General features: G+C 41.1%; 1 protein-coding gene across 2 annotated transcripts in view; it reads right to left on the reverse strand.

Moving 5' to 3' along the window:
- Positions 1-17,420, reverse strand: part of LOC128693308 (BET1-like protein) — a 125,350-nt gene that overhangs the window by 47,740 nt on the left and 60,190 nt on the right. The window contains exon 2 of one of the 2 annotated variants that reach the window (XM_070089497.1): positions 5,414-5,529. In XM_070089497.1, coding sequence (XP_069945598.1) covers positions 5,414-5,429 — 16 coding nt within the window. In that variant the 5' untranslated portion in view covers positions 5,430-5,529. Of the gene's footprint in view, positions 1-5,413; positions 5,556-17,420 lie in introns of those variants that run through there. The other variant, XM_053782923.2, reaches the window with a different exon arrangement.

The raw sequence follows: 17,420 nt of genomic DNA on the forward strand, positions 1-17,420 counted from the left end.
TCTTCAAATAAATACTTTTCACCTCTCACCCTACATTAAGACCATTGAGACTACAAATATTTTACGTAATGGGTGTACTTTATATGCATTTTATCGCTCTAGGGAGCTTTAAGCATCGTAGTATAGTATGTGTGGGTGGGGTGGCCAGGAGGGCTACCACACTTGAATTAGAGCAAATACTTCTCACTTTTTGCCCTACATTAAGACTACAAATATTTTGAGGTAAATAATGAGTGTACTGTGTGTGTATTTTACTTTTTAATGCCTAGTTCTATTGCTAACTTAATATATGTTATTGTAAACTTGTTATCTGGCATTTATATGCATTTATAAATGGAAAAAATGGAGTTCTGCTTTCAGGTGAAGTCTGCTTTCCAGCAGTAGCCTGGAACCCAACCTGCCGAATAAGTGGGGCCCTACTGTACATTGTACTCAATTTAAGGATTAAAACACTGTTTAATTTACTATACCTACCAGTAAATAGCACATTAAGGAATTTTACCAAAGTTCAGATAATGAGTTCACTCTTACCACCTGGTAGGAACTTTATTACCCCCCATATCAGTATTTTTGTATACTATTTTTAACCTCCACCTGGAAAAATTTTATTAGAGAAATTGTCAAATATAATAATAAATGAATTATAGCCATTTACAAAAAATATGATATATCAATACATTTCACAAACAGATAAGAAAAATACATATATTAGTTAATACTAATTTAAAAATTATAATGAAAACTCCCTATATTTTGACCTATTTGTACATAAACAAAATAAAACAACCTCTTCAGTGGCAAAATCTTAAGACTGGAATATACAATAGTATATACAATATGTATATACAATAGTATATACAATACGTATATACTATTGTAAATACATACAATAGTATATACAGGTCCGCCATCACAAATCTGGCAATCACACATCCGGTTCCATCAGTTATTCGGCACTAATTACGGCTAGCATAATTTCAAATTTCCAGGGTCGCCACACCAACCTGCTGGTACTGTTTGGCGGCGCTACTTGCTGCATAAGTCATTCCAATTTCTTTTTCTCCATTTATTGTTATAGCCTGCTTACTTCTAGCCCTAGCCATGGTTTCAATGAATAAAAGAAATGCTTCTCGTTGTTTAAAGCATCTGCACAGTACATTGTCCATTAAAGATAAGGTGGCATTGAAGCCACTGTTGGTTGCCATGAGCTCAGTCTCATGATGCAGGGAAATATACTTTATTATTACACTAATATCAATGCTACAGCTTATTTACCTATCATAATTGATCTAATATAACATAATAAACAATATAAATAAAACAAAAACATGTTAAATACTCCAGAATAAATAATATTTGGCATAATACCGAGCAGTTCGCCGGAGGTATGAAGACGATATGGGATACAAGTACCATTCTCCTATCCCTGTCTTGGGGGCTTATATTAGAGAAAATGGAATAGAGCACAGGGCTAACTGTGATATACACTCGTACTGCACCATAAAACTGAAAAAAAAAGCTATATTCTCTACATTATCACACATAGCAGCACATGTGTAGAGAACCTAAAATAACCCAAAAAAGCCAGACAAAGTGGCTTATGTCTAATACCTAGCTTGGGCTAGCTATACATGATTTTTGGCAAATATTCGATTCCTCGCCAGGGTAGAAACATTGGGCGTGTTTCTTTACACCTGTTGTCTATGTTCACCCATCAGTAAATGGGTACTGGGGTATTAGTGGACTGGCATGGGAGTTATCCTGGGACACCGACCTAATTTGCCTGAAATGCTTAGCATAACATGGAGCTTTCTAACATAGTAGTATGTGACTGATGTCAGCTAGGCCTGTATACCATGTACATGTACTTGTAGTAAATAAAGATACCCTGGAACCTCTACTTGCGAGTTTAATCCATTCCATGACCTTGCTCGCAACTGGATTTGCTCGTTTGCAGAGTCAATTTTCCTCATTTAAATTAATTGAAATGCAATTAATCCGTTCCAGTGGAATTCTGTGCTTCAATAATTTTGCTAATATCAACTCTACGGCTTATTTAACTTTGTCACTTCATCTGATATGACATAATAAACAATATAAATAACATAGAAACCTGATATATATACTCTAAAATGAATAAAATGTCATTATATATGTGGCGGTGGCCGATGAGAGTTTGTCTGGAGACATTACAAAATATTTCTTGAATATTTCGCTATCATCAACTCTACGGCTTATTTATCTATTTATCTACAGCTTATTCATCTAATATGACATAGAAGATGTAAATAACATAGAAACGTGATATATACTCTAGAATGAATAAAATATGTCATTATATATGTGGCAGTGGCAGCCGACGAGAGTTTGTCTGGAGACAGGACAAAATTCCCTTTGAATATTTCGCTATCATCAGCTCTACGGCTTATTTATCTATCACAGTTCATTTAATATGAAATAATAAACAATATAAATAACACAGAAACCTGATATATACTCTAGAATGAATAAAATATGCCATTATGTAACAGGTGGAGGCGGCCACAACCGCTCTCTCTATGTTGTGGTAAACACTGCCTTTTGAAGCGTCTATTATTATAATTATTATTATGTAGTACATTATTATAATACATGTATTATTATTATATGTATTATTATTCTTATTATATTATACTATTATTATATGCACTATTATTATTATACATATTCATATTCATATTATTATTATTATTATTATTATTATTATTACAATATAAATAATTTGTAATTTTTATTCGCACAAAAAATATAAGATTTACTGTTATGCTTTATTGCAATAATTGTATAAATAACGTCAACCCATTCACGACTGTATATTGGAATGGGCAGTGACGTCATTTGTTTGCTCTTGAATATAGCCAAAACAATGGAACATTTCTCCTGTGTTGAGCTAAATTTTAAGGTACTTTTCGTCATGAAAGCAATCAAAATCATATCTATTTCTGTAATATATCTTCCATTCTATCATACGAGACCAAAACAACGAGAATACAACCATAAAAACCATGCGATAATACCGCTAAGGGGTGGGTAATTGCTGAGAAGTGAACTCCATTATTTATGCTTAGATTTCTTTCATTTTTGGTGTACATTAAGAAGCATCTTTCCATCATACATTGCCCAAGTTTCAATAAGATAGTCCAACAAACAAATGAGATACAATTCCCTAGACCAAGAGAAAGAGCCCCTCACCAGCATCAAGGAACCTTCCTTGAGGTCTGCTCGCTTATGGAAATTTTGCTCGGGTATGGAAACAAAAAATCGACCCATTGACTGCTCATATTTGGAAAAACTCGCACGTGGATGCACTCGCAAGTAGAGGTTCCACTGTACGTATTATTATTATTATCACGTATTTTTTTTTTCTCTCAGTTGTTTGTTAGGCTATCTTATTGAAACTTGGGCAATGTATGATGGAAAGATGCTTCTTAACGTACACTAAAAAATGAAAGAAATCAGACCATAAATAACGGAGTTCACTTCTCAACCATTAGCGGCCCCATAGCGGTATATATTCATATAGTTTTTATGATTGTATTCTCGTTTTTTGGTCTCATTTGATAGAATGGAAGATATATTACAGAAATAGATAAGATTTTGATTGGTTTCACGATGAAAAATACCTTGAAATTGGGCTCAAAGTAGCGGAAATGTTCAATGAACTCTGTTTAAGACGAGTTGGTTAATTTTATTAAGTGCATTATTAAGTGTAATCATGGCAAACTCAGTAATCTGGTACACTACAGGCCCCCAATGATGCTGGATTTGTGATGGCAGACCTGTATTAGCATAATTTAAAGGCTGAATAAGAAAATAAAAAGATCTTTGTCAGCAGAATAATAAAAATAAAACTGTTCTTCAACACACAAAACTTTACCTAATTAAACTTAACATAAAAACATTTAATCTCGATTTCTGGAGGCAAACCTATTAGTGGATTGTCAACTTGGGGTTCGAACCACAAAGTAGTTCTCTGGTCAGCCATAACTGGTACTACAAACTATATGTGAACAACAAGAAACAAAATTTTAACACTAATTCTATAATACCAAATCAGAGACTTGGCTAATATCTTGTCGAGTCCTACAAAGGTGTATTTTGGGTCCCTTACTCTTCTTCTTGTCTGTATGCTAAGGACAGTACCTTCCTAGTGTCAAATTAAGATTCAAGGTATATAGCAAACATGGTAACAACTGAAAAGGATTCAAGTAAACAATGGTTAATTAACATCAGAGTGTCTTACCATCTCAGAAAAACTATAGCAATATTATTGAATTTTTTTAACACACTGGCCATCTCCCACTGAGTTAGTTTAATGCAGACAAGTGTCAGGTTCTAGTTCTATGAAAAGAATATAACTATGGCACTTACAAGCTAAATAATGCAGATCTTAGTCAAAGTGAATGCAAAAATTTTTAAGAATTCTGGTAAGCAGAAATTTAAAGCCAAGACAACAGTGCAAATGCATTTGCAATAAGGGTGAGAGAATTCTTGGCTTCATATAAATAAAATATAAATTAGATTATGCTGCTGAGTTCTGGTCTCCATATTACAAGATGGACATAAATGCGCTTGAAAATATACAGAGAAGGATGACGAAGTTAATCTCATGTATCAGAAATCTTTCCTACACATAAAACCTGAAGACACGGAACCTGCACTCTTCGGAAAAACATAGAATTAGGGATATAAGATTGAAATGTACAAATGAAAAACAAAAATAAATGAAGGGGATGTAGAGAGCTTGTAGAGGATATCTAAACAAGACAAGACTCGCAGCAATAGCTAAAATACACAAATGCAGCATAATGATTATGTATTTTTCCATCATGTCGGTATTGTATACCATTTATCTCCACTTAGCAATAGATTCAAATTGGAGAAATATATTTATAAAGGTTATTGGGAAATACTAGCTTGGAAATAGTTGTGGATGTGTGGAACAAACACCCAGGTAACGTCAGAGAAGCAAGAACTCTGAGTAGCTTCATATATGTTAAACAAGTGGGTGTGGGTGGCACCTGCTCACCATGGGCCAGTAGGCCTACTGCAGTCTATGTTTGTTTGGTTATTACATTATGGGGAAGTGCTAAACCTGTAGGGAGTCATATATTATTATTATTATTATAATCAAAAACAAGCGCTAAGCCACAAGGGCTATACAGCAGGGAGTCATATAGATTGAGGAAGTTTGCAAAGTGCAGCAGAAACGTCATTTCCTCAGCACTGTTATATTAACGTCAGCTGCTGCTTCCACGGCCTAATTATCGTTTAAGTTACAAGCCTAAAAGATTGAGTTATATTAAAAACTCAATATTCTTTCTCTTAAATTGTAATACACAATAAATTGTTGAATTCAGTAAAAACTTCCTACCTCCCCAACTAGCCATGTTGGCAGCTGTTGTTGTTGTTGTTGTTATTAAGGTTCAATACGGCTTCAACCGCTGAAAATCTGTTTCCCGGTCTTCATAAGGGATAAGTTATTCAAATCTAGAAAAAAAGAATAAAAAAGTTTATAGTTTTCTATGACAGAAGAAGATTCTTGGCGCCTAAGGGTCTGGAAGAGCGAGAGGACAATACTCTACACGAAATGGTGATCGGCTTCTTCGAAGAGCCGTAGAAAATCTGGCGGTAATGTGTTGGCACTGTTTATTTGTCAGTTGTTATATGGGCTCACATATTAAATTTTAGTACCCGAATGGCAACCCTTCCTCCCAGCAATTTAGTCACATCCGGTTTGCATCATATTAAGTTAGGTTAGATTAGGTTTGGTTTTCCTATATCCATAAAAATAATAAATTATACATGCGAGAAACTATCCAAAACAGTAGGCATCCTTTCCAAGATATGGTATTATGTAACAAAAAAAAAAAAAGGCACAATACCGTGACTGGAACGATACACAAATAACCCGCACATAGAAGAGAGGAGCTTACGACGGCGTTTCGGTCCGACTTGGACCATTTACAAAGTCACACTAACCAAGTTGGGGGGTGGTATTGCAATCTATTACTCTAACCAATTATCTTGTATTAGCACCACTTGCTTTAGTGATGAATATGGGGAATGCATTTTTGCTAATTTTACTGTAAAAAACTTAAGACACCTATAACAATCGGTGCCATTTACCGGATACCTCACACAAACATCCCAAATTTCAGTGAGAAATTAAAGTCACTAATAACAAACAGACAAATGAATAAGCACGACCTTCTCTTAGCTGGAGACTTCAACATCAACCTTGGCCTACTAGATGTTCAGCCTGTAACTGATTTCATCAACAATATGAACAACACACTTCTCATACCAACAATAACTAAACCAACCAGGCTCACTGAGACAAGTGCAACCATAATAGACCACATATGGACCAATATACTAGCCCCCCTTAAATCAGGGATAATCACAGATAGCACTACAGACCACTACCCTACCTTCCTCCTAACAAACATCAGTAAACCACCACTTGAATACAACAAAGTCTCATTTAGACTCCATGACGAGGCCTCAATAAGGAAGTTCACAGCTGACCTAGAGACTGTTGACTGGCCTACAGAATTCTCCAAGGCCAATGGTATTGATGACTGGACAGACATTTTTCTTAACAAATTACTTAGACTATACAACAAACATTGTCCTATAAAAACGAAACAGATCACAAACAAACGGCTTGGTTGCCCATGGCTAACCAGCACCATTCTGAAATCCATTGACAAGAAACACCAATATGAAAAGCAATATAGACAGGGCTTAATACACAAAGATATTCTTAAACACTATTCATCAGTTCTCACCAAAGTAATAAAGAAAGCCAAACAACTATACTACTCCAGTAGATTCACAGACACTAGAGGAGATATAAAAAAGACCTGGAAAACACTCTCTCAGATTCTAGGGACCCACAGACTGAAAAAAAACAAGAATATTGTCCTAACTAAACCTAATGAAAAACCATTACATCCCACTGACACAGCTAACAAGATAAACGACTTCTTCTCAACCATGGGATCTAATCTCGCCAATAAAATCCCACATACCAATGCCCATGCCGGGGACTACCTAGATGGGAATTTCCCAAATTCCTTCTATCTTGCACCAACTGAGCCCACGGAAGTCACCGAGATTATAAAGTCACTTAAAAACAACTCAGGGAATCTGTCTCATGTCCCACCATTACTGTACAAGCGAGCGGCCCATGTCCTTTCGCATGCTATTTCATTACTTTTTAACAAGTCACTAGAAACTAGCACCTTCCCGAAACTACTCAAGATGGCAAGGGTTACACCAATACATAAAGGTGGTGACCCTACAGACTTAAACAACTATAGGCCAATATCAAACTTACCATTGCTATCCAAAATCTTTGAGAAACTCGTGCACAGGAGACTACATTCATTTATAATGGCACAAAACATACTCAACCCCTGCCAATTTGGATTCAGGAAAAATAAAAGCACTAATGATGCAATCATAAAAATGCTAGATCTGCTTTACACAGCATTGGAAAATAAGGAATATCCACTAGGAATTTTTATTGACCTAAGAAAAGCTTTTGACAAAGTAGACCACGACATCCTACTTCCACAAACTTGACCATTACGGTATAAGAGGCCATGCTCTTGCTTATTTCAAATCTTACCTTACTAATAGGTATCAGTATGTCAACATTAAAGACACAGCATCAACAACACGGCCACTTGATACTGGAGTTCCACAGGGAAGTGTCCTTGGTCCCCTGCTCTTCCTCATATACATCAATGATCTTCCAAACGTATCCCAACACCTGAAACCCATTCTCTTTGCTGACGATACGACTTATGTCATCTCTCACCCTAATCTTGCCACCCTCAACACCATTGTTAACGAAAGAAAAACTTTGAATTAATTTTAATTAATTAAAATTAGCAGACCATAGGGAAATGTTTTTGGGGGGTTTGGGGGTTGTAGTAGAGTAGTAAATAATTTTTATAGAGGAAGATAGTAAGGGTAGAGAGTAGTGAAAAAGGTTTGTTAAAGTAGTAAAGAGAGAGTAAGTAGGGAAAAAAGAGAGAGAGTAGTGGAGAGAGAGTAGTGGGGTTGAGTGGAGAGGGGAAAATTAAGGGGGGTCAAACAAAAGGGGGGGAAATAAGGGGAAAGGGGCCCGGGGGGGGGAGCAAGTGCACAGAGGGGGGGGAAGGGAAAGGATGAAAAAATAATGAAGGGAAAAGAAACACCCACAAAAAGGGAAAACAAAAAGGAAAAAGGAAAGGGGGTGAAAAAAAAAAAAGAGGGAATAGGTTGCCGGGGGTTGTTAAAAATTTGTGGACTGCCCCAAGTGATCCCCACCCCGGAAACTTGTTGACCATTTTGAGGTGGGTTTCCCCACAAATGGGTTATAGAAAGATTTTCACAAATGATGTTGCAAAAAACTTGCCTGCATGCACGTTGTCCTTTGGGGCAGCATATATCCTGACTTTTCAACTTTAAGCTTCCCTTTACCCCCTTTTGGACTTCCCCCAGCCTGAAACCCCGGGCCCTTTAAATTTCCCTGCAATATTCAATTTTTTTAGTGACCCGCACCAAAATTTATACCAAGAGGTGTGTACCCCCGGAACTATAAAGACACATTTCATAGACAGAACTGGTACTTACGGGGATGCACCCCCAGCTGCAACACGGGCCCAAAGATCAATCACCAAAACCCCCAACACGGAAAACTCAAAAAGGGGGGTCTTGTTTTTCTTTTGGGCCTGACAGGCCATCTCGGACCGAGGTGCCTCTACCGTTTTCCCCAGGCCCAAAAAGAAGACCGGGGGGCCCCGACCCGGGCCGTTTTGCCCAGTTGGTTTTCATCTTAAAACGAGCTGGTCTCTTTTCCAGACCCCCGGTCTTAGGTCTACATTATTATTATTTACAGTTGCCTTAGTAAACTTAATATTAATATACTAACAGTAAAACTACCTACTCCTTCCCTGAAGGGTAAATCTATAAATAAATAAGTGCCTACCATCAATCGCCAACCCGGGGAGAGAAATGTGTTTATTTGGGAGGGTTTAAGGGCCACCCAGCTCAGCCATTCCATTACGGCCATGCTGGATCTGTCCTGTGGAACTTTAGGTACCAAATAAGTTTCCACAGGTGTTCTGAAGTTTGGAACATTTTACAATGTAGTGGGAGTGGAAGGCATCTACAGAGACGAAGCCAGGACTAAGATTCATACAAGGAAAGTTGTGTATTAGAAAGGATTCAACTAGACGGCGACTGTTAGAGTTTGAAGTAGGGAAGACAGTTTTAGCGGAAGACCAGTCAATAGGATGGCTGTGATCTATGTTGTGATAGAAACACAGGCCTTATCTCTAGGCTTTATTGAACATAGAATCTTCATAGTACTTCTGCAACAACAAAATATAATGACTAGTACATCTAATAATGGCTTCTACAGGGATGGTGATGTCTTGCATATGTCAAGAGAAAAGTTATAACTACAGGCCACATATTTAAACTCACCATGTAATCTGCATCGCTGATAAATGGATAAAGTAGGAGAGAATCACACACCATGTGTTGGTGCCCATGACACACACCAAACTGTTGTTGTTGTTAAGGGCCCCTAGAGGTGGTGCAGTATTATCCTGCTGCTGCTCCCCACAGGACCAGTATCACTACAATCTCCCCCTTCTAAAATATCAGAGACAGTAATCTCCCAAACTGTTAGGTGGGCGACGTACACGTCCCGACCTTCGTAGCCCTTGAGCCTCTTCACCAGGTTCGATATTTTCCAGCGGGGTTTGATTAACTGCTGGAGCAGAATCCTCTATTTCCATAGGGGTAGTCTCAAGGGGCTTTCCAGGAGAAAACGAAGCATCTTTCACATCTATTGGTGTATCTTGAGATTCCACACTAATAGGGATTTCAACTGGGGCTAAATGTCTTGTAGATACTGTAGTCTCTTCACCATTTTGGTAGCGAATGTGGGCGTAATGTGGATTAGCTTGCAGGAGCTCTACCTCTTCCACTAAAGGATCCGTCTTGTTCATCCTACGGTGACTCTTCAGGAGAACGGGTCCAGGATGACATAACCAAGTGGGCACGGAGGCTCCCGTAGAGGAACGACGTGAATAGTTGAGGAGTCTTTCATGAGGGGTTGCATTAGTAGCTGTGCACAGCAGTGATCTAATAGAGTGAAGAGCATCAGGTAGGACAGTTTGCCAGTGTTGAACAGGTAGATTGCGCGACTTTAATGTCATTGTAACTGCCTTCCATATAGTACCATTGAACCGCTCCACTTGACCATTGCCTTGAGGGTTGTAGCTTGTTGTTCTGCTGCAGGCAATACCTTTGCTAGCCAAAAACTCCTGAAGTTCGTTACTCATGAACGAGGATCCCCTGTCTGAATGGATATAAGCTGGCATACCAAAAATAGAGAACAACTGTGAAAGACAACTAATAACAGTTGAAGCAGCCATATTTGCACAGGGGAATACAAAGGGAAACCTTGAATATTCATCTACTATGTTAAGGAAATACCTATTCTGATTTGTGCTTGGTAGAGGTCCTTTGAAATCTATATTCAATCTTTCGAAAGGCTGGGTGGATTTTATGAGATGAGTCTTCTCTGGCTGATGAAAGTTTGGCTTGCACTCTGCACATACTCTGCATGCTCTGATCACTTGTCGCACATCTTCCACTGAGTAGGGCATGTTCTTTGATTTGACAAAATGGTACAGGCGTGTAACTCCTGGGTGACACAAAGCCTTGTGGAGAGCTGAGAGTGATTGCAAATCATGACATGCTGCTCCACAGTGGGACCTAGAGAATGCATCAGGTGAGATGTTCTCTTGACCCGGTCGGTACAGAATATCAAAGTCATAACACGATAGTTCCATCCTCCAGCGTAATATCTTGTCATTCTTTATCCTACTTTTGTGCCTCTTGTCGAACATATACATCACGGACCGTTGGTCAGTCCTTATGGTGAAATGTCTACCAGTTAAATAATGCCTCCAGTGGCGAACTGCTTCTATGATGGCCTGGGCTTCCTTTTCTACAGCAGCATAACATTTCTCTGATCCTTGAAAAGTTCTCGAAAAGAAGGCTACTGGTCGTCCTGCCTGAGATAAGACTGCAGCAATGGCAATGTCAGATGCATCCGTTTCCACTTCGAATGGTAGGGACTCATCAATGGCTTGAACTACTGAGTTTTCAATGTCCTGTTTGAGAGTATGGAAAGCGGCTTCTGCTTCCTTTGTCACAGGAAATGTGGTAGCACTCAATGGGCGGACTTTACTTGAATAGTTGTAGATCCATTGTGAGTAATAAGCAAAGAGACCAAGAGTTCTTCGGAGTGACTTTTTGTCTTGAGGCATTGGAAGTTCCCGTAGAGGTCGTAGTCGTTCAGGGTCTGGGAATATTGAACCTCCTTCCACTACATAACCAAGGATGCTAAGCCTTTTAGTTGAAAAAGTGCACTTTTCCTCATTGTAACTGATATTTTTCTTCTTGGCGGCTTCCAAAAACTTATCAAGGTTTGCATCATGTTCCTCCTGGGTCTTGCCACAAATGGTAACATTATCTAAATACGCGTAGGTTCCCATGAGTTGCTCTTCCTGAATGAGTGAATCCATAATTCGTTGGAAGCAGGCTACCCCATTGGTGACTCCAAAAGGGACTCTGGTAAACTGATACAGGCCATCACTAGCCTGAAACGCTGTGTATGGTTTATCTTCATTCCTTATAGGGACTTGATGATAGGCACTCTGCAGATCAATTGTGCTAAACACGTAGTACTGAGCAATTTTGTTCACTGTATCGTCAATTCGAGGTAGAGGGTACCCATCAAGAAGTGTAAATTTGTTGATTGTCTCAGAGTAATCGATAGCCAGTCTCCGTTTCCTATAACCATCTTTAACAACAACAACCTGTGCACGCCAAGGGGAATCACTCGGTTCTATAATACCCTCCTTCAGCAGCCTCTGAGTTTCTTTCTCAATGAACATCCGATCCTCATAAGAATAGCGGCGTGACTTAGCTGATATAGGATGGCAATCCGCGGTAAGATTTGCAAACAGCTTTGGTGGGTCTACCCTTAAAGTGCTAAGTCCACAGACAACAAGAGGAGGCAGTTCACCTCCATATGTTAAGGTGACACTACCATGCAGCTTCTGAAAGTCCTGACCAAGGATAACATCAGAGCACAGTTGTGGCAGAATAGCTAAATGTACATCTTGATAATCCTTTCCATTAACTCTGAGATTTACCTTACAAAACCCTAAGGTCTGAATAGAGAGAGATGTTGATGCCATGGAAACGGTACCTGATGAGTGATGTAGAGTCAAGGAGAGCCGTTTAACTAAGTCAAGGTTGATGAAACTCTCTGAGCTGCCACTATCAATAAGACCATCTACTTCTGTTCCTTTGATGAATACTTTCACAACTGCCTTTGACAGTGAATTTGGAGTAGCCGCAGAAGTCACTGTTGCTAGAGTCGCATGATCACTGGAATGTGTGGAGGCACTAGCTCTTGTTGATGCATTAGCACGACATACTTTAGCAAAGTGACCTTTCTTGTGGCATTTATGGCACATTGCTTCACGAGCAGGACACTTTGGACGTGGATGTCTTGAAAAACCACAAAAGAAACACACCGTACCTGCTGCTGCTGTCACTGAGGCAGGTTCCCCAGTAACTTCATTGCAAGAGTCTTGGTCAGGAATTGCAGCACTTACCACTCGAGAAGGCTGAGTGGTACTGTATACTTCAGAATTCTTCTGGGCTGAATCTAGAGCTCTTGCCTGGTCAAAGGCAGCGGCTAAGTCGAGAGTTTTATTCTCCAATAAACGCTGCCTTATTATTGGTGATTGCAGGCCACTGATAAAAGCATCCCTGATGGACTCTTCACAATACTGAGCAGCTGTCACTGCTTGGAAGTGACAGTCCTTACCTAAAATTTTCAGTGCTTGAAAGTATTCCTCTAAGGACTCATCAATCTGCTGGCGGCGAGTTGCAAGGCGATAGCGTGCAAAGATTTCATTTGTAGGTTTAATATACTGAGACTTGAGGGTTTTGATAGCATCTTCGTAGGTATTACACTCAGAAATAGCCTCATATATCTTAGGTGACACAAAATTGATGAGCAGACTTAGTTTATCTAGATCTTCTTTAGGAAGGGCTCCCAAGAAGTTTTCGAAAGTCTTAAACCAGTGCTTCCATTCCTGAGCAGCCGTTGATAAGCTGGGGTCACAGTCTAGCCTCTCAGGTTTCAGTAAACGCTCCATGTTGTGATGTAGTCTAGCGCAGGATCACCACCAGGTAGCCCAGGATTCTATGTTCAATAAATTGTTGTGATAGAAACACAGGCCTTATCTCTAGGCTTTATTGAACATAGAATCTTCATAGTACTTCTGCAACAACAAAATATAATGACTAGTACATCTAATAATGGCTTCTACAGGGATGGTGATGTCTTGCATATGTCAAGAGAAAAGTTATAACTACAGGCCACATATTTAAACTCACCATGTAATCTGCATCGCTGATAAATGGATAAAGTAGGAGAGAATCACACACCATGTGTTGGTGCCCATGACACACACCAAACTGTTGTTGTTGTTAAGGGCCCCTAGAGGTGGTGCAGTATTATCCTGCTGCTGCTCCCCACAGGACCAGTATCACTACACACTAGACCTAAAGACCTCCATAGAAGAACAAAATCCTTGGGCTACAGTTGAAAGCATCACCAAGATTCCTACTGCCTCCTCCATGTTGAAAATCACTTTTACTGATGTGACAATGGCTGCCCAAGCTATGGCTGAAGGCCTGGCCATATACTATTACTTCATTAACTCCAGTCATATTGAAGCTGAGCGGTACCATCATATTACTCAGTGCTGGAGTTGCTACTCTTACCTACACTCTACAAAAGACTGCCCCACAAAAGACAAAAAGTTCTGCTCTACCTGCGGGTCTGAAGGCCACGATTCCAAGACTTGTACTTCTACTGCCCCACTTAAGTGTCTCAACTGCAAAAACAATCACCATACTCTCGCTGCAAAGTGCCCCACTCGTCGTGAAATTCTGAGAAAAAACCAAGAAGCAGAACAGAAGAAGACACCTTCCAAGTCACCTACTTATGCTGCCGTCACCAAACTCCAGGCCGACACAACAAAACTTTTAAAAGCTACCCAACCCTCCACCACTACTCCATCAGCTTATGAACCTACGAAAATTCATTACTGTATGCTATATGCACACACGCATAATATAGCGTTACCAGGCTCCTTCAACACTGTTATTAACGAGCTCTTCCGATTGAACAACATGCCAAACTTTACTTTCCCAGACTCTCCACCATCTGCCGACATCATCAAGCTCACCAAAGAATTAGGCAACATCACAACACCTGAAATTCCATCTCCAAGAAACAACCAATCAGCGACTTCCAACATCACCACCGCTGTGGACCAATCACCTGAGTCTTCCACCTCTTCTGCTACTACTAACGAACCACCTGCTTCATCTCCAATTCAACTACCAAAAGCCAAGAAAGCAAAGACACTTCCTCCTGAAAATTCACCTCAAGATACTCGAAGACCTGAAGAAATGGAAGAGGAAACAATATTTAGACCAACTGAACCCCTCACCTTCTATACATATAACCCTCACACCCCGTCGCTATATGCACCTCAGGTCATCTATTTCATGCACCATGGTAGTATCAAGTACACTGTTGCTCCTGGATGCGATCCCCACACTGAAACTGCCCTAATTGCAGACTTAGAAAAAGACAGCAAAAGTCTGCTCAAACTTAGTTTATTATCAAAACCTGCCTTCAAAAGACTTCAAAATGGCTCTACGACAGGAACGAAAAAACTAACAAAACGCAGATATGAAGAGTGTTATCCACCAATCAACGCTGATCCTCTCTCCTCTCTGCATACTTAACCAAACATATTGAAGCATGCCTCCCTCTCCATCCCGCTTCCCGCCGATCTCCAGCAACCAATCGCCGACCAGATCTACAGATCAACCACCATGATGCAGCCTGCACAGCTTGCCCACGTCGTCCACATTCTCAGCCAAGTCCGTTCTCTCCAGCTCTATCCCACGATCGTCTCAGTTGCTGGGTTAAGCCCTGGCTCTATTTCTACAACTAGGAACACTCCTCTCCTTCGCTATTCTTCACTCACACACACACCTTCATCGACCAACGATCTCGCCTCTCTAATTACCCCGTGTTGAGAGTGACTTTCCTCAGAGTGGTGGTTACTGGACCTTCGTCTTCACCATCAGGATTGGTGCGTCGGTGGCTGCCTACCCAAGGGCAGGAAGCCTCCCTCTGCACTCCTGTTGCTGTCTGAAGTCTCCACGCCTCAGACTGTACGTGTAGTCTACACGCCATACATAGTGTTGCCTCTCCTGCACAGCCATGTGAAGTCTGCACGCCATACAGCTAGTGTTGGCTCTCCTCACCGCTCACAGCCAGTGTTGCCTCTCTTCATCCAGTGGTGGTTACTGGACCTTCGTCTAGACCAGCAGGATTGGTGCGTCGGTGGCTGCCTACCCAAGGGCAGGAAGCCTCCCTCTGCACTCCTGTTGCTGTCTGAAGTCTCCACGCCTCAGCCTGTACGTGTGGTCTGCACGCCATACAGCCAGTGTTGCCTCTCCTCGCCGTTCAGGGCATACAGTGCTCCATCAAGCTACAGCTCACCTCCTCAGTGTCCTGCGCCTCCAGCGACGGACTCCACAAGAAAACTTTAAAGTTATAACCAGGCAAGTACGTGTGTCTACTTCACACGTACTTGCCTAGCCAATTATTCTCACAGATTTGGCCGCCACATCTAATTTACGATGCCTTCAATGCCTTCCACTTCCTTCCCCCTTACCATTCCTCCTCTACCGCCAACACCTGCCTCTACTCTGTCTACTCCTGCCTCTAAGGCCTACCCTGCCTCTACCTCTTCCAAACCCAATTCTTTCTCGCTTAACCTCAAATACTCTAAATCTGATCATGCCACTATCTGTCCTGGAAATTTATTGTACCAGATCACTGGCGCACCTCAGCTGAAAGTCTTTAAAACCAACTCAGGCTTCAAACTCCTTCTTGACAGACATTCTTACGAAACGTACACCTCAACCGAGACCAGACAAAAACTTCTCAATGCAGGCTTCACTATTATTTGGACTCCTGAGCACCGCGCCAAATGCACAGTGATCGCAAAACACGTAGACTATTCTCTCCTGACTGCCTATGACACAGACAAAGAAGACTTAATCAAAGACATTAGTACTAAGAACAAAGTCTCTGTTGACGATATTTACAGACCTGAAAACTCTACCATCCTCAAAATCCGCTGTTCAAATCCTTCTGACGCCTCTACACTCTTTAATCAAGGAATCCTTGCCAAGACCATCCGCATTCCTCCAAACACTCTCTTCACTCCAAACTTTCACCCCATCACACAATGTCTGAAATGCTACAAATTCGGCCACGACAAAATCTCATGCACTTCCACACAAATCTGCTCCAGATGTTCAGCAACTGGCCACTTCTGGAACACTTGCAACCTCCCCCTTAAATGTTCTAACTGCGGCGGGTCACACACTGCAGTTGCAAATTCCTGCCCTTCTAGAAAAGACATTCTCTCCACCCTCAGAGCTAGCCAACCTCCCTCCCTCCCCAACCCCTTCCCTGCACCTCCCTCCCCTACCATACCTTCCTCTCCTACCCCCAATGCCTGGGTTACTCCACGCACTTGGTCTACCTCTCCTACTCTACACACCTCAAACACCAACACACAGACTACAAGCACTTCTCCTTCTACACCTACACCCACACTAGACTACAAAACTAACTGCCAACTCGCCACTGCTGCCCACTCTGCGATGGTAATCTCTCAAGCTTACCAATCAGACTACTCACATGTCCTTAACCTAATCTTGTCTGCTAACAATCTTCCCTCTTTAATTATCCCTCCTTCCTGCTTCTCTTCTAAGCCCCCTACAACCTCTACCTCCTCCCTCTCTCCCACCCCCCACTTCCTACACCCACCAGCTCTCCTCCTCCCCTACCCCTCTTCACTACTTCTACCCCTCCCACCAACACCCCTACTGCTGCTGCTACGACCACCCCTTCCCCCACCTCCTTACCCACTTCCTCATCCCCAACCAAAGCTTCCACTTCCTCATCCCTTACCATAGCTTCCACTTCCTCATCCCCTACCAAAGCTTCCACTTCCTCTGCATCTACCTTCGCCCACTCCTCCACCACAACCAAAACTTCATCCAGGTCCAACTCCACCTCCTCCAGACAAAATCCACTCAAACCTAAACCTGCCCCAACTTCTGACAGACAGACCAAAGAACATAAAAACAGATCCATCTCTTCCTCCCCCTCCAGGAAACGG

Source organism: Cherax quadricarinatus, chromosome 28 (genome assembly GCF_038502225.1).
Source record: "Cherax quadricarinatus isolate ZL_2023a chromosome 28, ASM3850222v1, whole genome shotgun sequence".
In the NCBI taxonomy this organism is placed as follows: Eukaryota; Metazoa; Arthropoda; class Malacostraca; order Decapoda; family Parastacidae; genus Cherax; species Cherax quadricarinatus.